We start from the raw sequence: 23,680 nt of genomic DNA, 5'->3' as shown, positions 1-23,680 counted from the left end.
TACCTATCTTACTGCAGATGAACACTTGGATTGTTTTCAGTGTTTGGCTATTACGAGGGGTAGTACGCGGACACTCTTGTCCATGTCTTCTGGAGCATGTGGGCTTGCACTTCTGCTGGAAAATATCTACAGCAGAATTGTTGAGTTACATATAAGGATATGTTCAGCTTTATAAGATACTGACAGATTGTTTTCCAAAGTGGCTTTACCAATTTACATTTCTACCAATGGGACATGAAAAGCTCAATTGCTTCACAATCTCTGTCAACATTTGCTATTTTCAGTCTTTTCCATTTCAACCCTTCTGGTTGGCGTGCAGTGGCATTTTATTATGATTTAAATTTTTATTTCCATAATGACTAATGAGATGGGATAGCTTTTCATGTATTTATAAGCCTTTTGGATATCTTTGTGAACTAAGTGCCTGTTCACATCTTTTGTCAATATTTTATTTTTTTCTTTTTCAGACAGAGTCTCTCTATGTTGCCTAGGCTGGTTTCCAACTCTTGGGCTCAAGCAATCCTTCCACCTCAACCTCCCGAGTAGCTCAGACTACAGGTACACGCCACTGCACCTGGCTTCTTTTACCAATCTTTTAATTGTGCTACCTTTTTCCCTCTTATTGTTTGAAAAGAGTTCTTTATACACTCTGGGTATAATACATATACAATATTGAAGATAATAGAAATATTTCTTGCCTTTCATTCTCTTCATTGTGTCTTCCAATGAACAGAATGACTCTTTTGTTGCATTTCTTAATATTTTCCTTTATGATTGGTGTTTTTTGTATCTTGTTTAAGAAATCTTTGCTTATCTTAAGAAGCCACCTAATCTCCTACGTTATCCTCTATAAATTTTATTGTTTTACTGTTCACACTTAAGAGTTTAAATCTCCTGGACTTGAGCTTTTGTGTGTGGTGTGAGGTAACAATCAACAGTTTTTTTCTTTCAGAAAAAGGATCACTGAGGGAAAAAAAAAATTTTTCTTCCCCCATAAGGCTATTGAGCTGACTTAGCGGTCCTTTCCTCACCACTCTGTGGCGCTACCTCGTCATAAATCAAGTGTCTCTATCACATGGCTTGAGAGGAAAGGAATAAATACATAAATATAAATACACAAAATTAAGTATCTCTATATATGTGGGTCTGTTTCTGGACATTTAATTCTGTTCCATTTGTTCATCCTATGTCAATACTGTACTGCCTTACTTATTGTAGCTTTATGATAAATCTTGATATGTAGTAGTGTAACTCTTCCAAATTTATTTTCCTTATCCAAAAATACCTTGGTTATTTAACCCTTTGCTTTATTTAATTCTCATGAAAACCCTGTGGTATGAGACAGTTTTGATTTTTATCTCCATTTCACAGGTTGGCAAACTCAGAGAAGTAATATGCCCATGGCCACACAGCAATCAAGTGCTAATGAGGGATTAGAATTCAGATTTATCTGCTTCTAGGCCTAAGAACTCAAGCGCTATATGTACTACCTCCTTAATCCTAATGCCAAATGACCCCGTCAGGGTATTTAATATGAATGCATTACAATTTTAAGAAATTCTCACATTCTAAATCATTCATTTGCGGTGAAAAAATCTTGTTTGGGCTGTGTGTGGTGGCTCAGGCCTGTAATCCTAGCACTTCGGGAGGTTGAGATGGGAAGATCTCTTGAGGCTAGGAGTTCCACACCAACCTCAACATAGTGAGACTCCGTCTCTACAAAAAAATTTAAAAACAGGCAGGCGTGTTGATGTGCGCTTGTATTCCCAGCTACTTTGGAGGCTCAGGCAGGAGGACTGCTTCAGCTCACGAGTTCCAGGTTTCAGTGAGCTATATGATTGCACTACTGCACTCCAGGGTGGGTAACAGAATGAGACTATGTCTCTAAAAAAATAAAAAATAAAAAATAAATTGTTTGGCAATTACCAAGGCCACTTTCCTGGTGGAACTCAGGAAAACAATGGAACAAGAGGGAAAAACCTCTAGGATTCCTTCCCATGTCTACAGAGGATCAGTCCCGCTCCTCACCTGGGCTCCCCGGGCACGGCCCCCCTCCACCTCTCCAGCTTTAGCTTCTGCTGCCATTCTTCTTCCCCTTGACTCTTAGGCCACACTCGACTACTTATATTCTCCCACTAGTCCAAGTCTTTCACATAGCTGCACCTTTGCTCACAACATCCTCTCCCATTCCTGGCTATTTCCTCCTTTTTCTTTAAAACCTAGGTATCACTTCTCTAGAAGGCCCTCCTTGTCCTCTGTGTCTCCTATACTAGCATGTCACACTGTCCAAGAGTTCAGCTGTCTAACTAGACTGCCAGACACTGGGCCAGAATTATCGCTGGATTCTGCAACTTGAATGGTAGCTAACAGAGCTATAAAGTCCTGACAGAAATCAGAGAGACTTTTTTTTTTTTTTTTTTTTTTTTACTATATTCCATAAATTAAAACGGACTCTGGCCAGGTATGGTGGCTCATGCCTGTAATCTTAGCACTTTGAGAGGCTGAGGGTGGAGGATCACTTGAGCCCAGGAGTTCAAGACCAGCCCTGGCAATACAGTGAGACCCCATCACTACAAAAAAGAAAGAAAGAAAGAAAGAAAGAAAAAAAGATAGCTGGGTGTGGTGGTGCACACCTACAGTCCTAGCTACTCGGGAGGCTGGGGTGGAAGGATCACTTGAGACTGGGAGGTTGAGGCTGCAATGAGCCATGGTTGCTCCATTGCACTCTAGCCTGAACAGAGTGAAACCCTGTCACAAAACAAAACAAAACAAAACAGGACTGTAAGAGAAGGCCTGAGAGAAAAGACTTCTAATAGGTTCAGGACACATTCTTTGATAGAAGTAGCAAATTAGAAAGCTTAGGGAAAAGATGGAAATATCTTCTGTGATGGACTTGGACTTTCAGTTGAGACAGGAATGGGATGGAGTGCTAGAAAGGCAGATATCTGGCCGGGCGCGGTGACTCACGCCTGTAATCCCAGCACTTTGGGAGGCTGAGGTGGGTGGATCAACAGATCAGGAGATTGAGACCATCCTGGCTAACATGGTGAAACCCTGGCTCTACTAAAAAATACAAAAAATTAGCTGGGCATGGTGGCAGGTGCCTGTAGTCCCAGCTACTTGGGAGGCTGAGGCAGGAGAATTGGCGTGAACCTGGGAGGTAGAGCTTGCAGTGAGCCAAGATTGCGCCACTGCACTCCAGCCTGGACGACAGAGCAAGACTCTGTCTCAAAAAAAAAGAAAAAAAGGCAGATATTCAATGGCTGTATAGAGTATGGCAGGCTGTGGTTTATTCAAAGACTTCAGAAGAAGTGAAATATTCCTTTGAGGCACACAATTAAAACTAACAGCAAGGCAGCTTCTTCTGAGATGTATTCATTCCACAAGCTGAGAGTGGGCAGCAGTCTCTCCAACGGGGCATTTTCAAGCAAATGAGATCTGACGTTCCTTTCTGGATAGAAGGAGAGACCACCCCTAGGTGCTCCCCTGCCCTGTGACCCTCGGATTACCTTGGTGCCAGCCCAAGGCAGTGCGGCCCAAACACTGTGAAGTCTTTTGAGAACCTCCAGATTGAGTACAACCTCACTGACTTTTTTCATTAAGAACATAAGCTTAATTTTCATAAACATCTTTTCCAGGAGCACCAAGCTAGCCCTCTTTCAACACCAGCAAAATGGAGAAAAGGAAAATCTAAACAGTATCCAACCTAGGTTTTCCAGATTTTGTCAGTTAATTCCCATTTTTAAGGTCACTCTGCTCACTGAAAGGAAGAAAAAGAAGGACTTAAAAGCCTCTTTCAGAGAGGGCAATACCATTTTAGTCCTCTACATCCTTCATGGTTTTCTCTACTGGCTTAGCTGTGCTCAAAACAAGGACTTCTTTTTCCTTCATTTAGATATTCAGAATCTAGGACATCATAAGGTTGTGGATGTTTTAGAAAATAGATAATCTTCTGGCATGAGAAATATCCTTAATTAGCTATTTTTCCTCAAAACTGGAGGGGGGTGAGTATTGACATTTGGGCAGCTTATGCAATTCAAGAGCTTCTGTCTTCTGTCTTCAAGTATTGCCTTATGTTAGAAATAAGTTTCCAGAAAATAAATGTCAAAGACCAGACACTCATGCTAAAGGCTAGATGCTTCCGATCCAAACTTACGAACCTCCTCCTACCTTTCCTAAAAGGGACTGTTACATGGGGTACAAATATGAATGATTAATTTATTTTCTGCCCAGATATAAGAATCAACTCATAACACTTTCCTGTTTGGGTGAGCTACTGGGAAGAATAAACAAAAGCTGGCTAGAACTCCACAAAGTTCCATTGTTCTTTTGTGCTTTCTCTGCTGCACTGTTACATGGGAGTTCCAAGGCAGCAGGGTCACGTGGGATGCTATACATCAGTGGTCCCCAATCTTTCTGGCACTAGGGACTGGTTTCGTGGAAGACAATTTTTCTATGGACCAGGGTGGGGGTGGGGAGATGGGGGATGGTTTCGAGGTGAAACTGTTCCACCTCAGATCTTCAGGCAGTACTTAGATTCTCACAAGGAGCACGCAACCTAGATCCCTCACATGTGCAGTTCACAAAAGGGTTCACACTCCTGTGAGGATCTAATGCTGCCACTCATCTGACAGGAGGCGGAGCTCAGGCGGTAATGCTCACTCACCTGCCACTCACCTCCTGCTGTATGGCCCTGTTCCTAACAGGCCATGGACAAGAACAGGTCTGCAGCCTGGGGATTAGGGATCCCTGCTATACATGACTGTATGCTACATAGCACTTCTGTGGCATGTGGTTTAAGCTCAGTGTCATTTGATGGCCAGGAGATCCACTTGAAAATCCCTATTTTTAGCAGACCTTGTAGGATGCCAACATTTGGGGCCAGATTCTCATTACTGAAATGAATGCTATGGAGCTAAGGCTGCGGTGCCTAGCTGGGCTAGACATTTGCAAAAAGAGAGCAGAGACTGGCAGACAGTGCCAATTCTCAACAGAATCTTTTGATTAGAATGCCAAGTTGCTATAAGGGCATCAGTAACATCCTCACCCTTTAGCAGGCAAAGGAGGCTGGGTTGTGAGAAAACAAACTCTGATCCACCTGATCCTCTACTGCTTTTTGATTCTGAGAAAAAAAAATTGTTCAGTAACTCCAGCTGCCTGAACAGAAATTACTTTCTGAGGAGCTAGAAGCCCTGACTGGAAAAGAGCTCTGGGGGATTATGGCATGGGAGGAGACCTGTCAGGCATCAGGCTTATGTGGGAAGGACCCACGCTGACTACAACAGTACAAGTAACTGCCTGAGTGGCTCCATAACATGGAAACGGCAATCGTATGCTCCAAAGACAGAGTTACTGTTTTAAGGACAGAGGAACCTTCGTATAGATTCTTAGTGAAAAGCTTATTTTAAGGATGTTTGCTGAAATTCCATGTTTTTCACATTTGTTTTCAAAAGAGCATTGTCCTTCATATATAGTACATGAAAAATTACAATATTCATGTTTTTTAGATACAAAGTCATACACAAATAGAGGAGGAATAATTTCAAATTGCAAAGCATACCAGCAAAGAAAGAGGGAAATGAGACTCTAGATATGGATTTATTAGGTGACAAGGATTCTTTTCTCTATATTTTAATATATTTTCCAAGCTTTGAACCACGGGCTAAGGATGGGCCTGTTCTCTGTCCTGCCTAAAAACTGACAGAAGCGTGGGTGACCAACCCCAGACATGCTTGGCACTGCTGAGTTTTCATCTCTGTTGTAATCTTCTGACACCTCCTTGCAAAATATCAAGTGTTAGATGCTAATACTGGCCCCCTCTTTGTTGAAGGAGAAAGCATGTAAAAAGACAACTGTCCAAACCCTGTGGCTACAAAGTCTTTTTTTTGCTTCCTAAGAGATTTACTCTATTCTTCTATTTCTAGAACTTTTCTAAGTTGGAAGATTTCAAATGTGAGATAGTGTTAAATCCAGGTTGAGTAAGGATTTTATAAAATACTAAATAATGATCAGAGACGGGAATAATCAGCCTAGATAAAAGCATATTCAGCAGGATGTCAAAATATACCAGATCCTCATATAAACAGCATGGATTACATTAACAGGCCTCCCTGGGTGAGTAGCGTCTCTTTTGCCTACCTTATGCTCACCCCATGGTTATATAACCTTTTGAACGGAATTTGGAAATTCCTCTGACCCTGCCCTGCTTGCTGATAGAGTTGAGCCAGTGGCTGGCAGGGGCATAATCTAATAGGTGAAACTGGAAACACACAAATTCACAGTCCTCTTGTCTCAGCCCAGAGACTGTACAGGCAAGGAAAGAAAGACTCGCCCCATCTCCCTCCTCCCCTTCTCTGGCCTAAGTTGCCGCTGACTTCACCCAACAGGCACCTGACCCTCCCAGATGAGCTGGGAGGGGCTAAAGCCTGGTGCAGCCATGGTGGGGGTGGAGGTACAGGCAGCAAACAATATTTAAGATGCTGACTTGTGGAGCATTCGGGCTTGGGAAGGAAAGCTATAAGCTACCCATTCAGCTCCCCTGTCAGAGACTCAAGCTTTGAGAAAGGCTAGCAAAGAGCAAGGAAAGAGAAAACAACAAAGTGGCGAGGCCCTCAGATTGAAGGCGTAAGGTTCAGTCAGCCTGCTGCAGCTTTGCAGACCTCAGCTGGGCATCTCCATACTCCCCTGAAGGAAGAGCCTTCCTCACCCAAACCCACAAAAGATGCTGAAAAAGCCTCTCTCAGCTGTGACCTGGCTCTGCATTTTCATCATGGCCTTTGTCAGCCACCCAGCGTGGCTGCAGAAGCCCTCTAAGCGCAAGACACCAGCACAGCTCAAAGCGGCCAACTGCTGTGAGGAGGTGAAGGAGCTCAAGGCCCAAGTTGCCAACCTTAGCAGCCTGCTGAGTGAACTGAACAAGAAGCAGGAGAGGGACTGGGTCAGCGTGGTCATGCAGGTGATGGAGCTGGAGAGCAACAGCAAGCGCATGGAGTCGCGGCTCACAGATGCTGAGAGCAAGTACTCCGAGATGAACAACCAAATCGACATCATGCAGCTGCAGGCGGCGCAGACGGTCACTCAGACCTCCGCAGGTAAGGAGACCAGTCCCCTGCGGGAGCGTGGAGTGCCTCCCCATCTACAGCACTGCTCCTACATATCCTGGTCATCAGAACCACTACTGGGGCCTCTTTTGGGGGTATACTTTCCCTTTAGCAAAGGCTTATGCAGTATTTCCTTTGACTTCTAATGCTATGTAAGTTTACCTAACACCTTCACGGGTCTCTTTTATCCACACAGTGTTTCAGCCTACCATTTTGGAGTGCTGAGATACTACATGGTTTGCCCAAAGTCACCCAGCAAGTCTTAGAAGCAGGGTTCAAGTCTTCCTGATTGGTGTAGCTCTGCTACTTCCTCACCAAGAGCTGACAGGCTATACCTCAAGAAATTCCAAGGAAGCACCAAACTGTAACAGCTGTTCCTCTGGAAGCAAAGTTTTGCTAGAAACAGTTCTCTGGTGTTCCTAAGATTTACCGGGAATGAGCATTAATGGAATTTTGTGTCCTCTCTCTGTAAACATAACTCTTCTCATTGGCTCAGAGTTAAGTGTAGAGACACATAACCATGTGAAGAGTCCCTTTGTGTTCAGGAAGGATGCGGCTCCTTAAGGTTCCTCAATTGTGATACGTCTATTTTTTTCCATGGTCTTAAATGAATTTCTCCGAATACAGGATTTTTTAAATGCAATGCTGAAATATAGACTTAATAGGCCAAAAATAAGATAAATTTAATCTTTCTTTTGCAAAATAACTTTTATTTCTGGTTAGCTCAGCTCAGGTGGGCCAACATGAATTTACGGTTTAGAGATAAAAATTTGGTTTTCTGAAATTATCAGGAAAATATTAGTTGTAAGGAGCATATCCTATAGACATGTCATTTCTTGCTGATATAAAAACCATTGGTCCCATTATAAACTACATGAAGAACAAAGACATGATCAGCTTCTACTGACTAAGTGAATGGTTAACCTCAGCTCAAATTAAGAAAAAGTTTTAACATGAAACCAAGCTTGAAAATTCTGTTACCTGAACCAACATGTATCAATCACTTTCTAAGCATGGACTTCCTGGCCCTCAGTTTGGGATTAGAAAGGTATTCTCAGGCCATTTTCCAGACAAGTGAGTCCTGATTTGGTCTGTGAGATGAAACCAGACATGCGGAAGAACAGGCCAGACAGAGGAATCTGACCGTGCCACTTCCTGCTCATCCAAACAGGAGGCTTTCTCACCATCCTGCAAGGAGGTTCTTGGGGTCAGGTGCAGCTCTCCCACCAGGTCTCTTGCTCTTCTTGCCCAGGACATCATTCCTTATTTTTCTTCTCTATGACCAAGTGCTCAGTTACCCTTATATTCTATAAGTAGGTAGTCCCTTAGAGGAAGCAGTAAGTTGGTGCTTTCACCACTAAGAGGAAATGAAGAATAGTGATGGGGAAGGCACACGTACTCTGCCTCCCTTTCCCAAGGTGCTCTGCAAGAAAACCTAGGTGCCTCGGACAACTCCCATCTGCCATCTTGGTGCTCCTCTCTAAGGTCCCAGTGCAGTGGTCACCAAGAAAAGCACCCCGAGACATAGCAGGCAGGAAGCTTCTCTTGGATAGTAAGGGCCACAGTCTCTGAATCCTATCGGAAAAGGCTGTCTCTTCCACAGTGCTCTTTGATATTTAGAATACAGAGCCTAAATCCTGCATAAAGTAGCAGCTCCATGGCCCTAGAGTAAAAAACTGGCCAGTCTGATGCTCTCATTTCATTGTTTTAACAAAACTTCTGGGGGGAAGGCCTCAAAGGTTCTTCTGAGTGTTTTGAGGTCCTAGCTGGATGGAAGGGGAAAATATATGATAATAAAATCTATCTCCCTTAATTATGGTCTCAGGTGGCAGTAGCCACCACCTCTGAACAACAACAAAAACAACCAATGAGGAAACATCAACAAAACCAGACTCTATGAGATATTCACAACTGATTTGTTATAGAGGTAGCTGTCTAAGAAGTCTGAAGCTATCTGACAGGAGTATCCGTTACGTGGCCCTCATACACTGTAACATTTCTAGAATTCATGGCCCAGCTATAGCAGAATAATTTATTTCAGAGTTAACCTGAAACCACCTGTTGGAACGTCCCAGGTGAATGCTATCCAGGTGAAGGGCTTCCCTACCCCTCTGCTCCACCACTAGTAAAGCCAAAATACACCCCCTCTGGATCTCCCCATATCCACCTCTCCCAAATGCAGACACTGACAGGTAATTAACACCAGTGGGAATCCCAGGGTAGAAATAAAGGCTCAGTCTCTAAACACTCAACTCAGATGGAGCCTCTGGGTCTAAATGCTCACCCTGTGGTTTGTTCTCTTGTAGACGCCATCTACGACTGCTCTTCCCTCTACCAGAAGAACTACCGCATCTCTGGAGTGTATAAGCTTCCTCCTGATGACTTCCTGGGCAGCCCTGAACTGGAGGTGAGGTCATTACAGTCACTGGCCATGCCCTAATACCTGTCCTTCACCCCCTCAAGGGGACTACAACAACAGGGCCATTCACAGTTTAAAGAAAGGAAAATTCGGCTGGGTGCAGTGGCTCACACCTGTAATCCCAGTACTATGGGAGGCCGAGGCAGGTGGATCACTTCAGGTCAGGAGTTTAAGATCAGCCTGGCCAACATGGTGAAACCCTGTCTCTACTAAAAATATAAAAAAAATTAGCCAGGCATGGTGGCGGGCACCTGTAATCCCTGCTATGCAGGAGGATCACTTGAACTCAGGAGGCAGAGGTTGCAGTGAGCTGAGATCATGCCACTGCACTGTAGTCTGGGAGACAGAGTGAGACTCCATTTCAATTAAAAAAAAAAAAAGGAAAACTCAAACACAAGCAAACACACCAAACACCACAGAGCTATGCAAACACTCAGTTTATGCCCTGCACTCCAAACCCAGGCATCTGTTTGGCCCCTTCAAATCATTATCAGTCAAACACCAAGCCTTCTAACATAGATGAGATTATTCTTATAACCACCACATAACTTAGTTTAAATCTCTTGCCATGTCCTAGAACAGCTATTCCTTGGGGGAGGAGAAAAGAAAACACGAAGGCAGCATCAAAAGTATCTGGATTTTCACCCAGGCACAGTGGCTCACACCTGTAATCCCAAGTTTTTTGGGAGGCGAGGTGGGCGGAACAATCACCTGAGGTCAGGAGTTTGAGACCAGCCTGGCCAACATGCTAAAACCCCGTCTATACTAAAAATACAAAAATTAGCCCGGTGTGGTGACAGGCACTCTGGTCCCAGCTACTAGGGAGGCTGAGGCAGGAGAATCACTGGAACCCAGGAGGTGGAGGTTGCAGTGAGCCGAGATTGCACCACTGGACTCTAGCCTGGGCAACAAGAGTGAAATTCTGCCTCAAAAAAAAAAAAGTATCTGGATTTTTCCCTCCAAGCTTCATGTGCACTCACCCCCAGGCCCAATTCGCATCGTTCTTCCACAGCAGTGCACCACCCGCCCCAGCTCACCAGCAGTGGGGCAGCATCACTGCTCGAGCGAGCCAGTGTGACTGCGGGAGTGCAGATATCTACTGGCTCTGCAGGGACAGGAACAGGTTGGGAAGCCTGCCCTCTTGCTCCTGCCTTCTGCCCCTGCAAGTCCCTCACCAGAGTATCCCCTGTGCTTCAGGTGTTCTGTGACATGGAGACTTCAGGCGGAGGCTGGACCATCATCCAGAGACGAAAAAGTGGCCTTGTCTCCTTCTACCGGGACTGGAAGCAGTACAAGCAGGGCTTTGGCAGCATCCGTGGGGACTTCTGGCTGGGGAACGAACACATCCACCGGCTCTCCAGACAGCCAACCCGGCTGCGTGTAGAGATGGAGGTAAGCACAAGGTCAGGGGCCCCACGACTGGACCAGTGCCACTACACATGACTGCATACAACTCCGGGGGTGCCATTCCTATTCCGATTCAAGACAAATCTGTATATTCATTGTGATGGTTTTCCTGCAAGTTGTAATGGAGTTGAGGAAAAACAGGTATTTTTCCTTTCTGCACCCCCCAACCCCCCGACAAAAGTGGGGCTGCAGGTGGGACAGGAAGAGGCCAGACCCAGGCCAGAGTAGAGCAAATTCAACAGTCAGCTGTGCCAAACACTAGTCTCTGCTCTGGCCGAGCATGCGGTCCTTTAGGTGCAAATCTTACTGATACTGTTTGGGGACCCTTGCTGAAGGTCTGAAAGCACTCACTATATCCTCACGTTTCTCTTACGGCAGCTTTGTGTAGGATTCAGCAAAAACATAGCTGCACCTTATAGGCAGGAAAGTGAGGAATATAGAAAGAGAGACTAATCGAGGCCATATGGTTAATCAGGAAAGAAGTTCGAGCCTTGTTTTCTGATTCCCAGGTTAACACAGTAAACTAGAGGTAAACAAGTAATAAAGTCTTATTAGATTCACACCTATAAAAAAGATGTTTGGCCACGGGACTGTCAGGAGAGAAGGGGTATAGAGACAGCATGAAATGGAGCCTGCTGCACTTTCTTTAAGGCTCTGCTCCTCCTGACAGGACTGGGAGGGCAACCTGCGCTACGCTGAGTACAGCCACTTTGTTCTGGGCAATGAACTCAACAGCTATCGCCTCTTCCTGGGGAACTACACTGGCAATGTGGGGAATGACGCCCTCCAGTATCATAACAACACAGCCTTCAGCACCAAGGACAAGGACAATGACAACTGCTTGGACAAGTGTGCACAGCTCCGCAAAGGTGAGATTTGGGGGGACAGGAAAGGAGAAGTTCAGGTACAAGCTCATAATCCCACTTGAGGAGAAGAGTGAATTATAACTGTACAGTTGATATTCCGGTTTTGGTATTCTTTCTGACGCTGGCTCTAACTCCTTACCTGATGTCTGGTCTATCACAGTCAACTTACTAGCACTGGGTCTGTTTCTCATGCCAGGTGGCTACTGGTACAACTGCTGCACAGACTCCAACCTCAATGGAGTGTACTACCGCCTGGGCGAGCACAATAAGCACCTGGATGGCATCACCTGGTATGGCTGGCATGGATCTACCTACTCCCTCAAACAGGTGGAGATGAAAATCCGCCCGGAAGACTTCAAGCCCTAAAAGGAGGCTGCCGTGGAGCACGGATGCAGAAACTGAGACACTTGGAGACTGGATGAGGGCAGATGAGGATAGGAAGAGAGTGTTAGAAAGGGCAGGACTGAGAAACAGCCTATAATCTCCAAAGAAAGAATAAGTCTCCAAGGAGCACAAAAAAATCCTATGTACCAAGGATGTTACAGTAAACAGGATGAACTATTTAAACCCAATGGGTCCTGCCACATCCTTCTCAAGGGGGTAGACTGAGTGGGGTCTCTCTGCCCAAGATCCCTGACATAGCAGTAGCTTGTCTTTTCCACATGATTTGTCTGTGAAAGAAAATAATTTTGAGATCGTTTTATCTATTTTCTTTAAGGCTTAGGCTATGTGAGGGCAAAACACAAATCTCTTTGCTAAAAAGAACCATATTATTTTGATTCTCAAAGGAGAGGCTTTTGAGTGTTACAGAAAGGAGTGAAGGAGGCAGGTGGGAGATGGTATTTATATTTTTAAATCCAGTGAAATTATCTTGAGTCTACACATTATTTTTAAAACACAAAAATTGTTCGGCTGGAACTGACCCAGGCTGGACTTGTGGGGAGGAAACTCCAGGGCACTGCATCTGGCGATCAGACTCTGAGCACTGCCCCTGCTCACCCTGGTCATGTACAGCACTGAAAGGTACAAAGCACCGGCAGGAGGTGGACAGAGTTTCTCATGGATGCCGGCACAAAACTGCCTTAAAATATTCATAGTTAATACAGGTATATCTATTTTTATTTACTTTGTAAGAAACAAGCTCAAGGAGCTTCCTTTTAAATTTTGTCTGTAGGAAATGGCTGAAAACTGAAGGTAGATGGCGTTATAGTTAATAATAAATGCTGTATATAAGCATCTCATTTTGTAAAAATAAAATATTGTGGTTTTGTTTTAAACATTCAACGTTTCTTTTCCTTCTACAATAAACACTTTCAAAACATGAGTATTTTCTTTTTAAATTCTTACCATTACCACTGAGAGCAGGATAAAAAGTTAAAGTTAAATCAGAGAGTGAGCAGTGACAGAGGCCCGGGGTTTGTTTTGGTGTTCAGGGCAACCAAGCGGGGAGCAGAAGCCAAAAGGGAACAGGTGAGGGACAAAAGGGCAGCAACCAGGACAATTCTTTATAAAGGGGATTACATATCTGGGGCTGGGCAGTGAAGGCATCCAGCCTTATCAGACCCTCTATTCTACTTAGGATAGAGAAGCAAAAACAGGCCAGCAGACCTTACCCTAATGCTCGGGGCTAACCAAGTAAAAGTGGTGTGTGTGCGCTTTCTAATAAATAACCACTCAATCCTCTGTCCCCAAGAAAGCAAATATATTTACTGATATGTGAGCTTTAAGGAGATGGGGGTAGTTTATCCTATCTCAGTGTTAGCCCTGATTTGAGATTACATCTCGGATTTAATTTGCCCTGTAGCAGATAGGTTTAAAAAGTCAATAGGTTGCAAGACAGATTGAACTAGTAGCAAGAGAACAATACTGTCAACAGAACACAGTTTTTTAAAGCAAAGACAAAAAAATAAGAAATAGCTGCACAAGACCAGGTGTGGTGGCTCACGCCTGTAATCCCAGCACTTTAGGAGGCTGAGGCGGGTGAATCACGAGGTCAAGAGAGCGAGACCATCCTGGCCAACATGGTGAAACCCCCTTTCTACTAAAAATACAAAAATTAGCTGGGCATGGTGGCATGGGCCTGTGGGCCCAGCTACTTAGGAAGCTGAGGCAGGAGAATTGCTTGAATCTACGAGGTGGAGGTTGCAGTGAGCCAAGATTGTGCCACTGCACTCCAGCCTGGAGACAGAGCGAGACTCCATCTAAAAAAGAAAAGAAAAGAAAAGAAATAGCTGAACAAAGATGTTTTTGTGTAGGGCTACCCCAATTGTTTCAAAAAGAATTTAGGGAAGTTGACTCAAATGTGTATACTAAAATAAGCTCTAAAAAAGCAGACAAATTGGTGAAGGGAAAATAAGAGTAGGAAAAATAAAACAAAGCCTGTGGGGGTTGGGGGAGGGTTAGTAGTAAAAACAGGTAAGATGTCTGGAATTTGTTGGAGGTAGACCAGGAATTTAGCTTCAAGCTCTCTAGTAGCCACTGTGAGGAAGGAAGTCAATCCCTTACTGCAAAGCGATGTCTCCAAGGCCAGATCAAAGCAGTGGCTCAGGGACATACAACCAACAGTGGGAAAAGACCCCTGAGAAGAATTTCCATGAGGCTCACCCACAGAACTAGGGGTACTGCTGTGAGCAACTTTGTCTAAGGCTGTTTCTTAAAACTTCTTTCAGTAAAGACGACAGTATACCACCACAACCGGGCTTAGGAAAAGCAGCTTTACAAAATCAGAAGTAAAAACTGCAATTGGAAGCAAAAAAAGAAAGGTAATGGGAAGACACAGGAGACCAGCAGAAGGGAGGCAGAAATGCAAGCTGAGCTTGACTTAGCTGAGGACACCCAAAGAGCCGAGTACACTGGCTTTCCCCAGAAACAGCATTCATTCATTCACTCATTCATTCATTTATTTATTGAGACAGAATCTCGCTGTCATCCCGGCTAGAGTACAGTGACTCAATCTTGGCTCATTGCAACCTCCAGCTCCAGGGTTCAAGCAATTCTCCTGCCTCAGCCTCCCAAGTAGCTGGGATTACAGATGTGCACCACCACGCCCAGCTAATTTTTGTATTTTTAGTACCAAGCCCAGCTAATTTTTGTATTTTTAGTAGAGATGGGGGTTTCACCATGTTGGCCAGGCTGGTCTCGAACTCCTGACATCAAGTGATTCACCCACTTTGGCCTCCCAGAGTGCTGGGATTACAGGTGTGATCTACCCCGCCCGGCCTGGAACAGCGTTTTAAACAAAGGACAAGATCAATCTCCAGGGAATTCTGAGGATTTACTTTCAATTATATTTGCTTACAAAGCTAAATAACCTTCTAGAGCACTTTTCCAGGCCTCTGACTATATTTTTCTGCTACAAATCTGCATAACTTTGTTTTTATGATTGTATCAAATATGGGGAAAAATTAAGGGTGGAATTGGGAAGGTTTCAAATAGGTCTCAAATAGGTGAGCAAGGAAATTAATATGCAAAATGAGTTATCTGACCTTAAAGTGATCATACTTAGTTACCATATTTTCTATGAGTTATCACGTGACAGCACATTACATAAGCCAGAGATGGAAGGAAGAAGGTGGATTTTCACATTTACTGTGCTGATTTGAAACTGAAGCATGCCTCAGAGGACGGCATGTTTTTAAATGTTCCTACATGGTATTTCAGAAATCAACATTTTCTCCAAGTCCAATTTATTTGGGCAAAAACAGGATTCTATTTCTATCTTTTTGCTAACTTTTTAAAGTGTTAAAGGAACTCTTTTAAATACCTTCTCAAAAGCACAGCTAGGAAAGGACTTGGCTATTTGATTACCCTCTCAAACAAAGGAGGCTCTATCCTCCTTTGATAGAGCCACACAGCAGGCTCTATCAGCCACAGTGAAGGAACTTATTAGCCAGATGATTTTTTCTGAACTATCTGCAGTGAAATGACCGACCACTTAGCATTCACATGAAGATAATGAGATCCCAGAGTTGATATTCTCTGATAATCATTAGGGGAAGTGAATGGTTTTTTAGGAGCTGGAGCTAATGTTTCCTGCTGCTTATAATTTCCTAACAGCAGAAAATTTATTAAACAAACTATTTTTTCCATACCCAGAAGACTGAAAACTGTCTTAACAGAGGAGCGAACATAACCACATCAGAGAAAAGACCATTAGACTTCAGATTATGCTCTGCCTTTTATATTCACAAAACACCAGAGGAGGAAGATGCAGACATCAATAGATTTAGTTGATAAAACCCCACTGTGCCCTTGGGTACCTTCTGAAGCCCAGGAACCAGCACATTCTACTCCAGCTCTAGACAGCACTATCTAACCCAGACATAAAACATATCTTCCTAGGCTGCCATGGCCACAGAATTGCTTCTCAACTAAATTTCACTGGAACAAGAAAGGACAGGTTGGAAAACAACAGGAGCCCAGGTGATAAGGGTCAACAGAAATGACAATCATGGCTAGATTCCTGGGGAGAGCCATCTGCAACAACATGTCATTTAAACGTGCTGGCCAGACCCAGAGGCAGACTTCACAGAGCAGAAGTCTCCAAGTGACTCCAGTGAAGTGGCACCAGGCAGTGGGAGAAGAGAGGTCATTTTGCATGAAGGCAGCAATTAAAAAGGGTTTATGGCCTACCTGATGAGAGATTCTAGAATGGCAGGGGTGGGGCCTTTCTGGAACTCCAGTTCTTTGTAGTGTAGTGCTTTGGCATATGCTCGGCACTTGGCAGCTCTCTCACCCAGCAGAACAATGCCATTGTCATCTCTCAGTGGCAGGGGGCCCTGGAGGAGAGCAAAACCTCACAGCATAGGAAAATGGCAGATGGGGCACAAATAAGAGAAGGCTGTGTGGATGCTTCTCTCCTCCCTCCAGCTGGTTCCCTGTCAGCCTCCATCTGGACAATGGGGAAAAGTCTCACCTTGTCACTGTGTTCCATGAATTCAGCCAAGTTTAAGAGGGTCTGTGTGACTTCAGCGATGTCTTGTGAGGTGAGGGCCAACTCGATGCTTCTGATGAGCTCATCCTGTTGATCTTCATTCAGTTCAGACCAGCAGGACACAAATGCAGCATTGAAAAGATCCCTGAAGGCAGAGAAGGTGGAAAATGGAGAGACCTCCCATGCCTCTGCCTGCTGCCTCAAAGTCACACCTATCAATTCACTTTTGGCATCACTGATTTTGGTTATACAGACCAGTGCTGTCCAAGAGAACTTTCCTGTCCAATATGGTAGCCAGTGATCATTAAAGCACTTGAACTGTGGCAAGTGTGGCCAAGGAACTGAATTTTACATTTTATTTATTTTTAATTAACCACATATGGCTAGTGTCTACTGAATCTTACACTGCAGGTACAGACACTGTGATATACAGGGACTTGGAGGGCGAGTGGCAGGGCGGGGAGAAGAGCAGAGCAAAGTGACTTTTCTCCAAAGGAATATTTCTTGGCAGTTTTTGCATCATTTCTCTTCACTGGAGGAAATGGGAAATGAACAGAATAGGGACTTCTAACATAGAAGTTGGCATTAACAAATGCAGAAAATAATAATCATTACATGATTCTTGGGATGTTTCTGGGACAACGTCTAAATTCTTAAGGTCAGAAATGTTAAAGGCAGCATCTGCAATTGCTTTCAAAATATAACCAGAACCCTTAGTTGGATGGTCATAAAAAAAATGACAACAGGACTAGAAGCATTAGCAAATAGGCTCCAAATCCTTAAGTTCTAAAAGATTTTCTAAGCCAACAGTTGGGGCCTCACAAAGACGTGGAACCAGAGGTTCCATTTCAAAGATTACTATGACTACTTTACATTACCACAGTACCACATGATGGACACATTTGCCATCCCTTACATCTAACATTAATCCTGTCCTCCCCACTGTTCTGGTGACTGTGCGGGGAAGGAAGTGGGAAAAAACAGGATATACCTACAATGGATAGATTTAGCATTTGACGCCTCTATACCTATTTTCTGTTACATATTAACAGGTTAAGTTAGACCAATGTGTATAATTTTGGAATTTGATAGAAAAAACAAAATTTGAAATCCAAAGGATAAAATGAAGACCAAAAAAAGTCTGTTATAAATTTAAAAATAAGGCCAGGCGTACTGGGAGGCTGAGGCAGGCGGATCACAAGGTCAGGAGATCGAGACCATCCTGGCTAACATGGTGAAACCCCATCTCTACTAAAAATACAAAAAATTAGCTGGGCGCGGTGGCGGTGGCCTGTAGTCCCAGCTACTCAGGAGGCTGAGGCAGGAGAATGGCTTGAACTCAGGAGGCGGAGTTTGCAGTGAGCCAAGATCACATCACTGCACTCCAGCCTGGGCGACAGAGCGAGACTCTGTTTCAAAAAAAAAAATAAAGTTTAAAAATAAGTTTTCGGAGCCAGGTAATTACAGTCGCTGGTCATCCTGGTGACTTGGGAGGCTGAGGCAGGAGGATCTCTTGAGATTAGCAGTTCAAGACAAGCCAGGGCAATAAGCAAGACCTTCATCTTTAAAATCATAAAAAAAGTTTTCCTGATCTAGGTCAGAGGCCACATTGGATCTTGAATCAACGTATTTGGGACTAAGGAGATAAAAACATTATGTGTATATCACAAGCCTCTCGTGGATTAACACTGTGCTCAGAGGTGACTCGAGTGAAAAGAGGAATAATAAATACATCAGCTGAGTACATGATATCTCCACACTACGGAAACAGGAAGTCCTAGAAACTATTTTAAAGCATTAAAAAATACTTGAAAGAAATTAGAAGCAAATCATGGCATCAAACCAACAGTCTCAGGGGCCATCACTACTTCTAAATATATATCATAACAGCAAACCAGCTGCTGACAAAAATGAAGTGAAATGCCTTGCTTTCTGCTTCTTGCCAATGCGAAGGGCTGCTTATTAATTAAATCACCGTTTTATGCCTCATTATAAATAATGTCCAATGCAGAAAAATTTAAGAAATAAAGAAGAGAATAAAAAAGAAAATAATCACTTCTTAAGCCTTCCCTAGAGATAACCATTGCTATATTACTTTCTAATCTTTATCCTATTCATATTTAATTTTCAATTTTGTATTCTATTTTATTTACTTACATTATATTATAAATCTTTCACATGCATTAAAAGTTTTATAAACCAAAAAAAATTTTTTTGAGATGCAGTCTTGCTCTGCCATCCAGGCTGGAATGCAGCGGCACGACTGTGGCTCTCTGCAGCCTCTAAACTCCTGGGCTCAAGCAATCCCCCCGCCTTAGCCTTCTAAGTAGTTAGGATTACAGGTTCATGCCACCACGCTTGGCTAATTTTTTATTTTTGTGGAGACAGAGTCTCGCTAGGTTGCCCAGGCTGGTCTTGAACTCTTGACCTCAAGTGATCCTCCTGTCTCAGCCTCCTAGAGTGCTGAGATTATAGGCAGGAGCCACCATGCCCAGCCTGTAAACCAAATTTTAAATGGCTGTTTAAGATTTACTATTTAGGCCAGGCACAGTGGCTCATGCCTGTAATCCCAGCACTTTGGGAGGCCGAGGTGGGCGGATTGCGAGGTCAGGAGATCGAGACCATCCTGGCTAACATGGTGAAACCCCACCTCTACTAAAAGTACAAAAAATTGGCCAGGTGTGGTGGCATGCACCTGTAGTCCCAGCTCCTTGGGAGGCTGAGGCAGGAGAATGGCTTGAACCCAGGAGGCAGAGGTTGCGGTGAGCCAAGATCGCGCCACTGTGCTCCAGCCTGGGAAACAGAGCAAAACTCCGTCTCAAAAAAAAAAAAAGACTTACTATTTAAAACAATATTTTTTTTGGCGGGGTTGAGGGATGAGAAATTACCTGATAGGTACGATGTACACTATTATTCAGGTGATGGTTCTACTAAAAGCCCAGACTTCACCACTATGCAACATATCCATGTAACAAACCTGCACTTGTCCAAAATCTATAAAAATTTTTAAAAAATAAAAAAAAAAAAAATGGTGATGACTCATGCCTATAAATCACACCACTTTGGGAGGCTGAGGCAGGATGACTGCTTGAGTCCAGGAGTTTGAGATCAGCCTGGGCAACATAGTGAGATCTCATCTCTACAAAAAATAAAATTAGCTGGGCTTGGCGCGTGTCTACAGTTCCAGCTACTCAGGAGGCTGACGTGGGAGGATCACTTGAGCCCAGGAGGTTGAGGCTGCAGTGAGCCGAGATCGTCCCACTGCACTCCAGCCCGGGCAGCAGAGACCCTGCTTCCAAAACAAAAACAAAAACAAAAAACCAGGCGGGGCGCAGCAGCTCACGCCTGTAATCCCAGCACTCTGGGAGGCCAAGGCGGGTGGATCACTTGAGGTCAGGAGTTCAAGACCAGCCTGGCCAACATGGTGAAACCCCATGTCTACTAAAATTACAAAAAATAGCTGGGCGTGATGGCGTGCACCTGTACTCCCAGCTACTCGGGAGGCTGAGGCAGGAGAATCACTTGAACCTGGGAGACGGAGGTTGCAGTGAGCCACAATCGCGCCACTGCACTCCAGCCTGGGTGACAGAGCAAGACTCCATCTCAAAAACAAAAACAAAATTGAAAACAAAAAACCAACCAAACAACAAAAAAAGATGTCTAAAGTGATGAATATCCCAATTATCCTGATTTGTTTTATTACACATTATATGAATGTATCGAAATATCACATGTACTTTGAAAATATACATACATCTATTATGCATCAATAAAAAAAATTTTGGCCAAGTGGCTCATGTCTGTAATCCCAGCACTTTGAGGGGCCAAGGTGAGCAGATCACTTGAGACCAGGAGTTCAAGACCAGCCTGGCCAACATGGCGAAACCCTGTCTCTACTAAAAATACAAAATTAGCTGGGTGTGGTGGTGCACACCTGTAATCCCAGCTACACGGGAGGCTGAGGCAGGAGAATCTCTTGAACCAGGAGGCAGGGTTGCAGTGAGCCACAATTGTGCCACTGCAGTCCAGCCTGAGCAACAGAGCAAGACTCTCTCAAAAAAAGAAAAAAAAAATTCTGGCAAATTCTATTTTCCAGAGATGTCTGCAACAGTGGCTCCTGTCCCATATAGTCTGTTAGAATATTACTTCTCCTCTATCAAGAGGTGGGTGTCCATGTCTTCTTCCCTTGAGCCTGAGTGCACCTTTGTGGCTGTCTTGAGCAACAGAGCAAGGCAGAAGTGACTCTTCATGACTTCCAAGACTCTTTATGACTTAGGTCATAAAAACACCATGCTCTTCTACTACCTCGTTCTCTTGGGACACTCACTCTTGAAGCCAGTCACCATCTGTGAGAAGGCCCAAGCAACCCATGGAGTGATCCCATGGAGAAGAACCAAGGCCCCCAGCCAGAGCTGGGTTCCTAGTCGAGAGTCACCTGCACTTTGCCAGACACACAAGCCAGCCTTGAATGCGGATCCTCCATCCTGCCCCAGTCAAACCATCTCCACTGACACCATGTGGAGCAGAGGCGAGCTGTCCCAAAAGTCCTCCCAAATTGCAGATTCAGGAGTAAAATAACTGTTATTGCTTCAGACCATTTTTTTTCTGTGATATTTGTAACAAACAGCAATAATTAGAATACCATTGTTATTGGAAATAGGTTACATTCAACTATTACACAGTTGCTTTTAGAGTTACAAATAACTTTGTAATTAAAATGTTAGACCTAAAGCTACTAGAAAAAGGAATTTGTGGTCTACTAGCAAGGTTAAGATAGATGCTACAGTATGAGCTTGTTGAATTTGTCTTTCTCTTTCTTTGTATCCCACAAAATTAGAAAAATTAAAAATACCAGCCCCTCGATTATTACTTCTAATAAAAACTAATTTGTATACATCGTTTTCTACATGCTGATCTTCTCCACCCGCCCTGACACACTATACCTGGCCATCGGGTTGTAGGCCTGTGCCAGGGCCCAGCAGGAGCGCAGGGAGGGCGATGATGAGTCCTTCAGCAGCTCCAGGCTCAGTCGTCTCAGCCATTCCAGCCAGTCATCTTTGGAGACCCTCCTGGCAGCGCCCCAGGCCTGTGATCCCACAGGTGACAATGGAAAACAATCAGTTTCAAGGGCCAATAGAAAAAGTCCTCATCTATTTAATGATTATTCTACTTTTAGATTTATAAAATCCATCTTTCATGATAAAATTCCCCTAGAGTGCAAATACAAAAGAATAATATTTAATTAAAAGCCACAAAGCAAGAACAGCAACTCTGGAACATACCACACTGTGGAAAAAGCCTGTTTCACAACTCCTTTGTGCTGGACTCTGACTGCAGCAAAGGAGCTCTACAGAACCAGAATACATGGGATTGCCACACTCGGGTGCATTCGACAAAGCCTAACGGGCTCCAGCAGGGCATGAAGGGAGCTGCGTCCTCTGCATTAGAATACCAGCTCATCTGACAGTGAAGAGTCATGCAAGAAGAGGGAAAAGGCTCAGGTTTACACAATAGTGAATCATGTTGCAACCAGGTGAGCAGTGAGCCCAAAGCACATGGCACTGTGGTGGAACAAGAAAAAGGGGTTGAACAGATTTAATTTCTACTCTATCCCCTCCAACTTCTCTCAAAACTCTGAACTCTCCAAACATCAAGAGTTACTACCAAGGGCAGCTTAGGCAGGTGGGTGGAAAGGCTGAGGTTTTGGAGAACAGTATTGTGTAGTGGGCAACAGCTGCACTTGACTCAATGGCTTCAGTTCAAATCCCAGTTATATAACATAATTGGCTCTCTGATCTTTGGCAAGTCACTTAACTCCTCTGTGCCTCGGTTTCCTCATCTGTAAAATGAGGATTATAGTTTCTGCTTCCTGGGGTGTTTTAAGTTAATAAATGTAATGAATTTATAACAGTGCTTGGCACAAAGTTAGTACTATTTGCCTATTTCTCTAAAGTTAGAAACACCTGTCTGGGATCCTGGCTCTTCCACTCAGCAGCTGTAACACCCTGGGCAAATTACCTGTATTTTGCAGCTGAGCCTCAGAGTGCCTCATCTAGGGATAATGTATCTAAATGGCTTAGCTGGAATAAAGGAGCAAAAAATGATTGTTATTATTGTCAAAACGACACCTATTTGAACTGGCCTAGCCCTAACTACACTAAATCCCTAACTTTTAAAATATGTTCTTCAAAGATTTTTCCAGCAGGACACGTCAATCCTCCCTAAATGGGGGAAATCATGTAAGTGAGAGCAGAAGGTCTCAAACTTTGGACTAGTGAAGTGGTCCAGTGAGTGAAAAGACCCCCAGGTGCTATACCATCAAGGACTCAACCATCACCTCCCTGGGATACACCGGAGATGTGCTGTTGCTTCTAAAGAGTTAAGGATGAATAGAGTTATACAAACTATCACTTTATGTCAAAAACCGAAGTAGAAATGTTACAAGAGACAAACTAAATAATACCACTGACCATACAATGAGAACCTCTGAATGAGAAGGAAGAGGGAGACTAGATACCAAAGACTTGACTTTTAGACCTTGTTCTGTTGAGCACAATGGGAACATCCAGTCCTTTCCTGCCCACAGATACCTGGTTTCTTCCCTACAAGATGGGTCTGTGTGTAGCTGTATTATATTATATAGCAATTGTTAAAAGCTGCACATAAACAGGGAAGTATTACCAGTTTCTTTTTCCCTCTAATGAAATGAGGTTGGGCCTGGGTAAGGCAGAAACAATTCAACACAGTGGTTAAGAGAGTGGGCTCTGGAGTCATGCTATCTAGGTCAAATCCCAGCTCCACCATTGATGCTAGTTGACACTGCAAATTACTTAACCTGTCAGTGCCTCACAGTCCACATCTGTAAAGTGGGACAGCAACGACAGCACCTAACTCATGGGGTCATCATGAAGATTAAATGAGTTAATATAAAGTGTTCCACCACAGTGCTTGACAC

The 23,680-nt window shown here is 43.9% G+C and overlaps 2 protein-coding genes across 3 annotated transcripts in view; one reads left to right on the top strand and one right to left on the bottom strand.

Moving 5' to 3' along the window:
* Nucleotides 1-23,680, bottom strand: part of MTOR (mechanistic target of rapamycin kinase) — a 156,527-nt gene that overhangs the window by 77,818 nt on the left and 55,029 nt on the right. For both annotated transcript variants that reach the window (XM_024253096.2, XM_024253104.2), the window contains exons 26-28: nucleotides 21,669-21,811; nucleotides 16,708-16,870; nucleotides 16,425-16,570 (exon numbers count right to left, since the gene is read on the bottom strand). In XM_024253096.2, the coding sequence (XP_024108864.1) occupies nucleotides 16,425-16,570; nucleotides 16,708-16,870; nucleotides 21,669-21,811 (452 nt within the window). The remainder of the gene's footprint in view (nucleotides 1-16,424; nucleotides 16,571-16,707; nucleotides 16,871-21,668; nucleotides 21,812-23,680) is intronic.
* Nucleotides 6,402-13,116, top strand: ANGPTL7 (angiopoietin like 7). The gene is made up of 5 exons (XM_002811500.6): nucleotides 6,402-7,091; nucleotides 9,407-9,507; nucleotides 10,717-10,911; nucleotides 11,597-11,795; nucleotides 11,989-13,116. The coding sequence occupies exons 1-5, from the start codon at nucleotides 6,722-6,724 to the stop codon at nucleotides 12,156-12,158; spliced, it is 1,035 nt and encodes a 344-aa protein (XP_002811546.1). The 5' UTR covers nucleotides 6,402-6,721; the 3' UTR covers nucleotides 12,159-13,116.

This window comes from Pongo abelii, chromosome 1 (assembly GCF_028885655.2).
Source record: "Pongo abelii isolate AG06213 chromosome 1, NHGRI_mPonAbe1-v2.0_pri, whole genome shotgun sequence".
Lineage (NCBI taxonomy): Eukaryota > Metazoa > Chordata > Mammalia > Primates > Hominidae > Pongo > Pongo abelii.
Note: the sequence above shows the minus strand (reverse complement) of the source record. Positions and strands in the feature narration are given on the sequence as shown.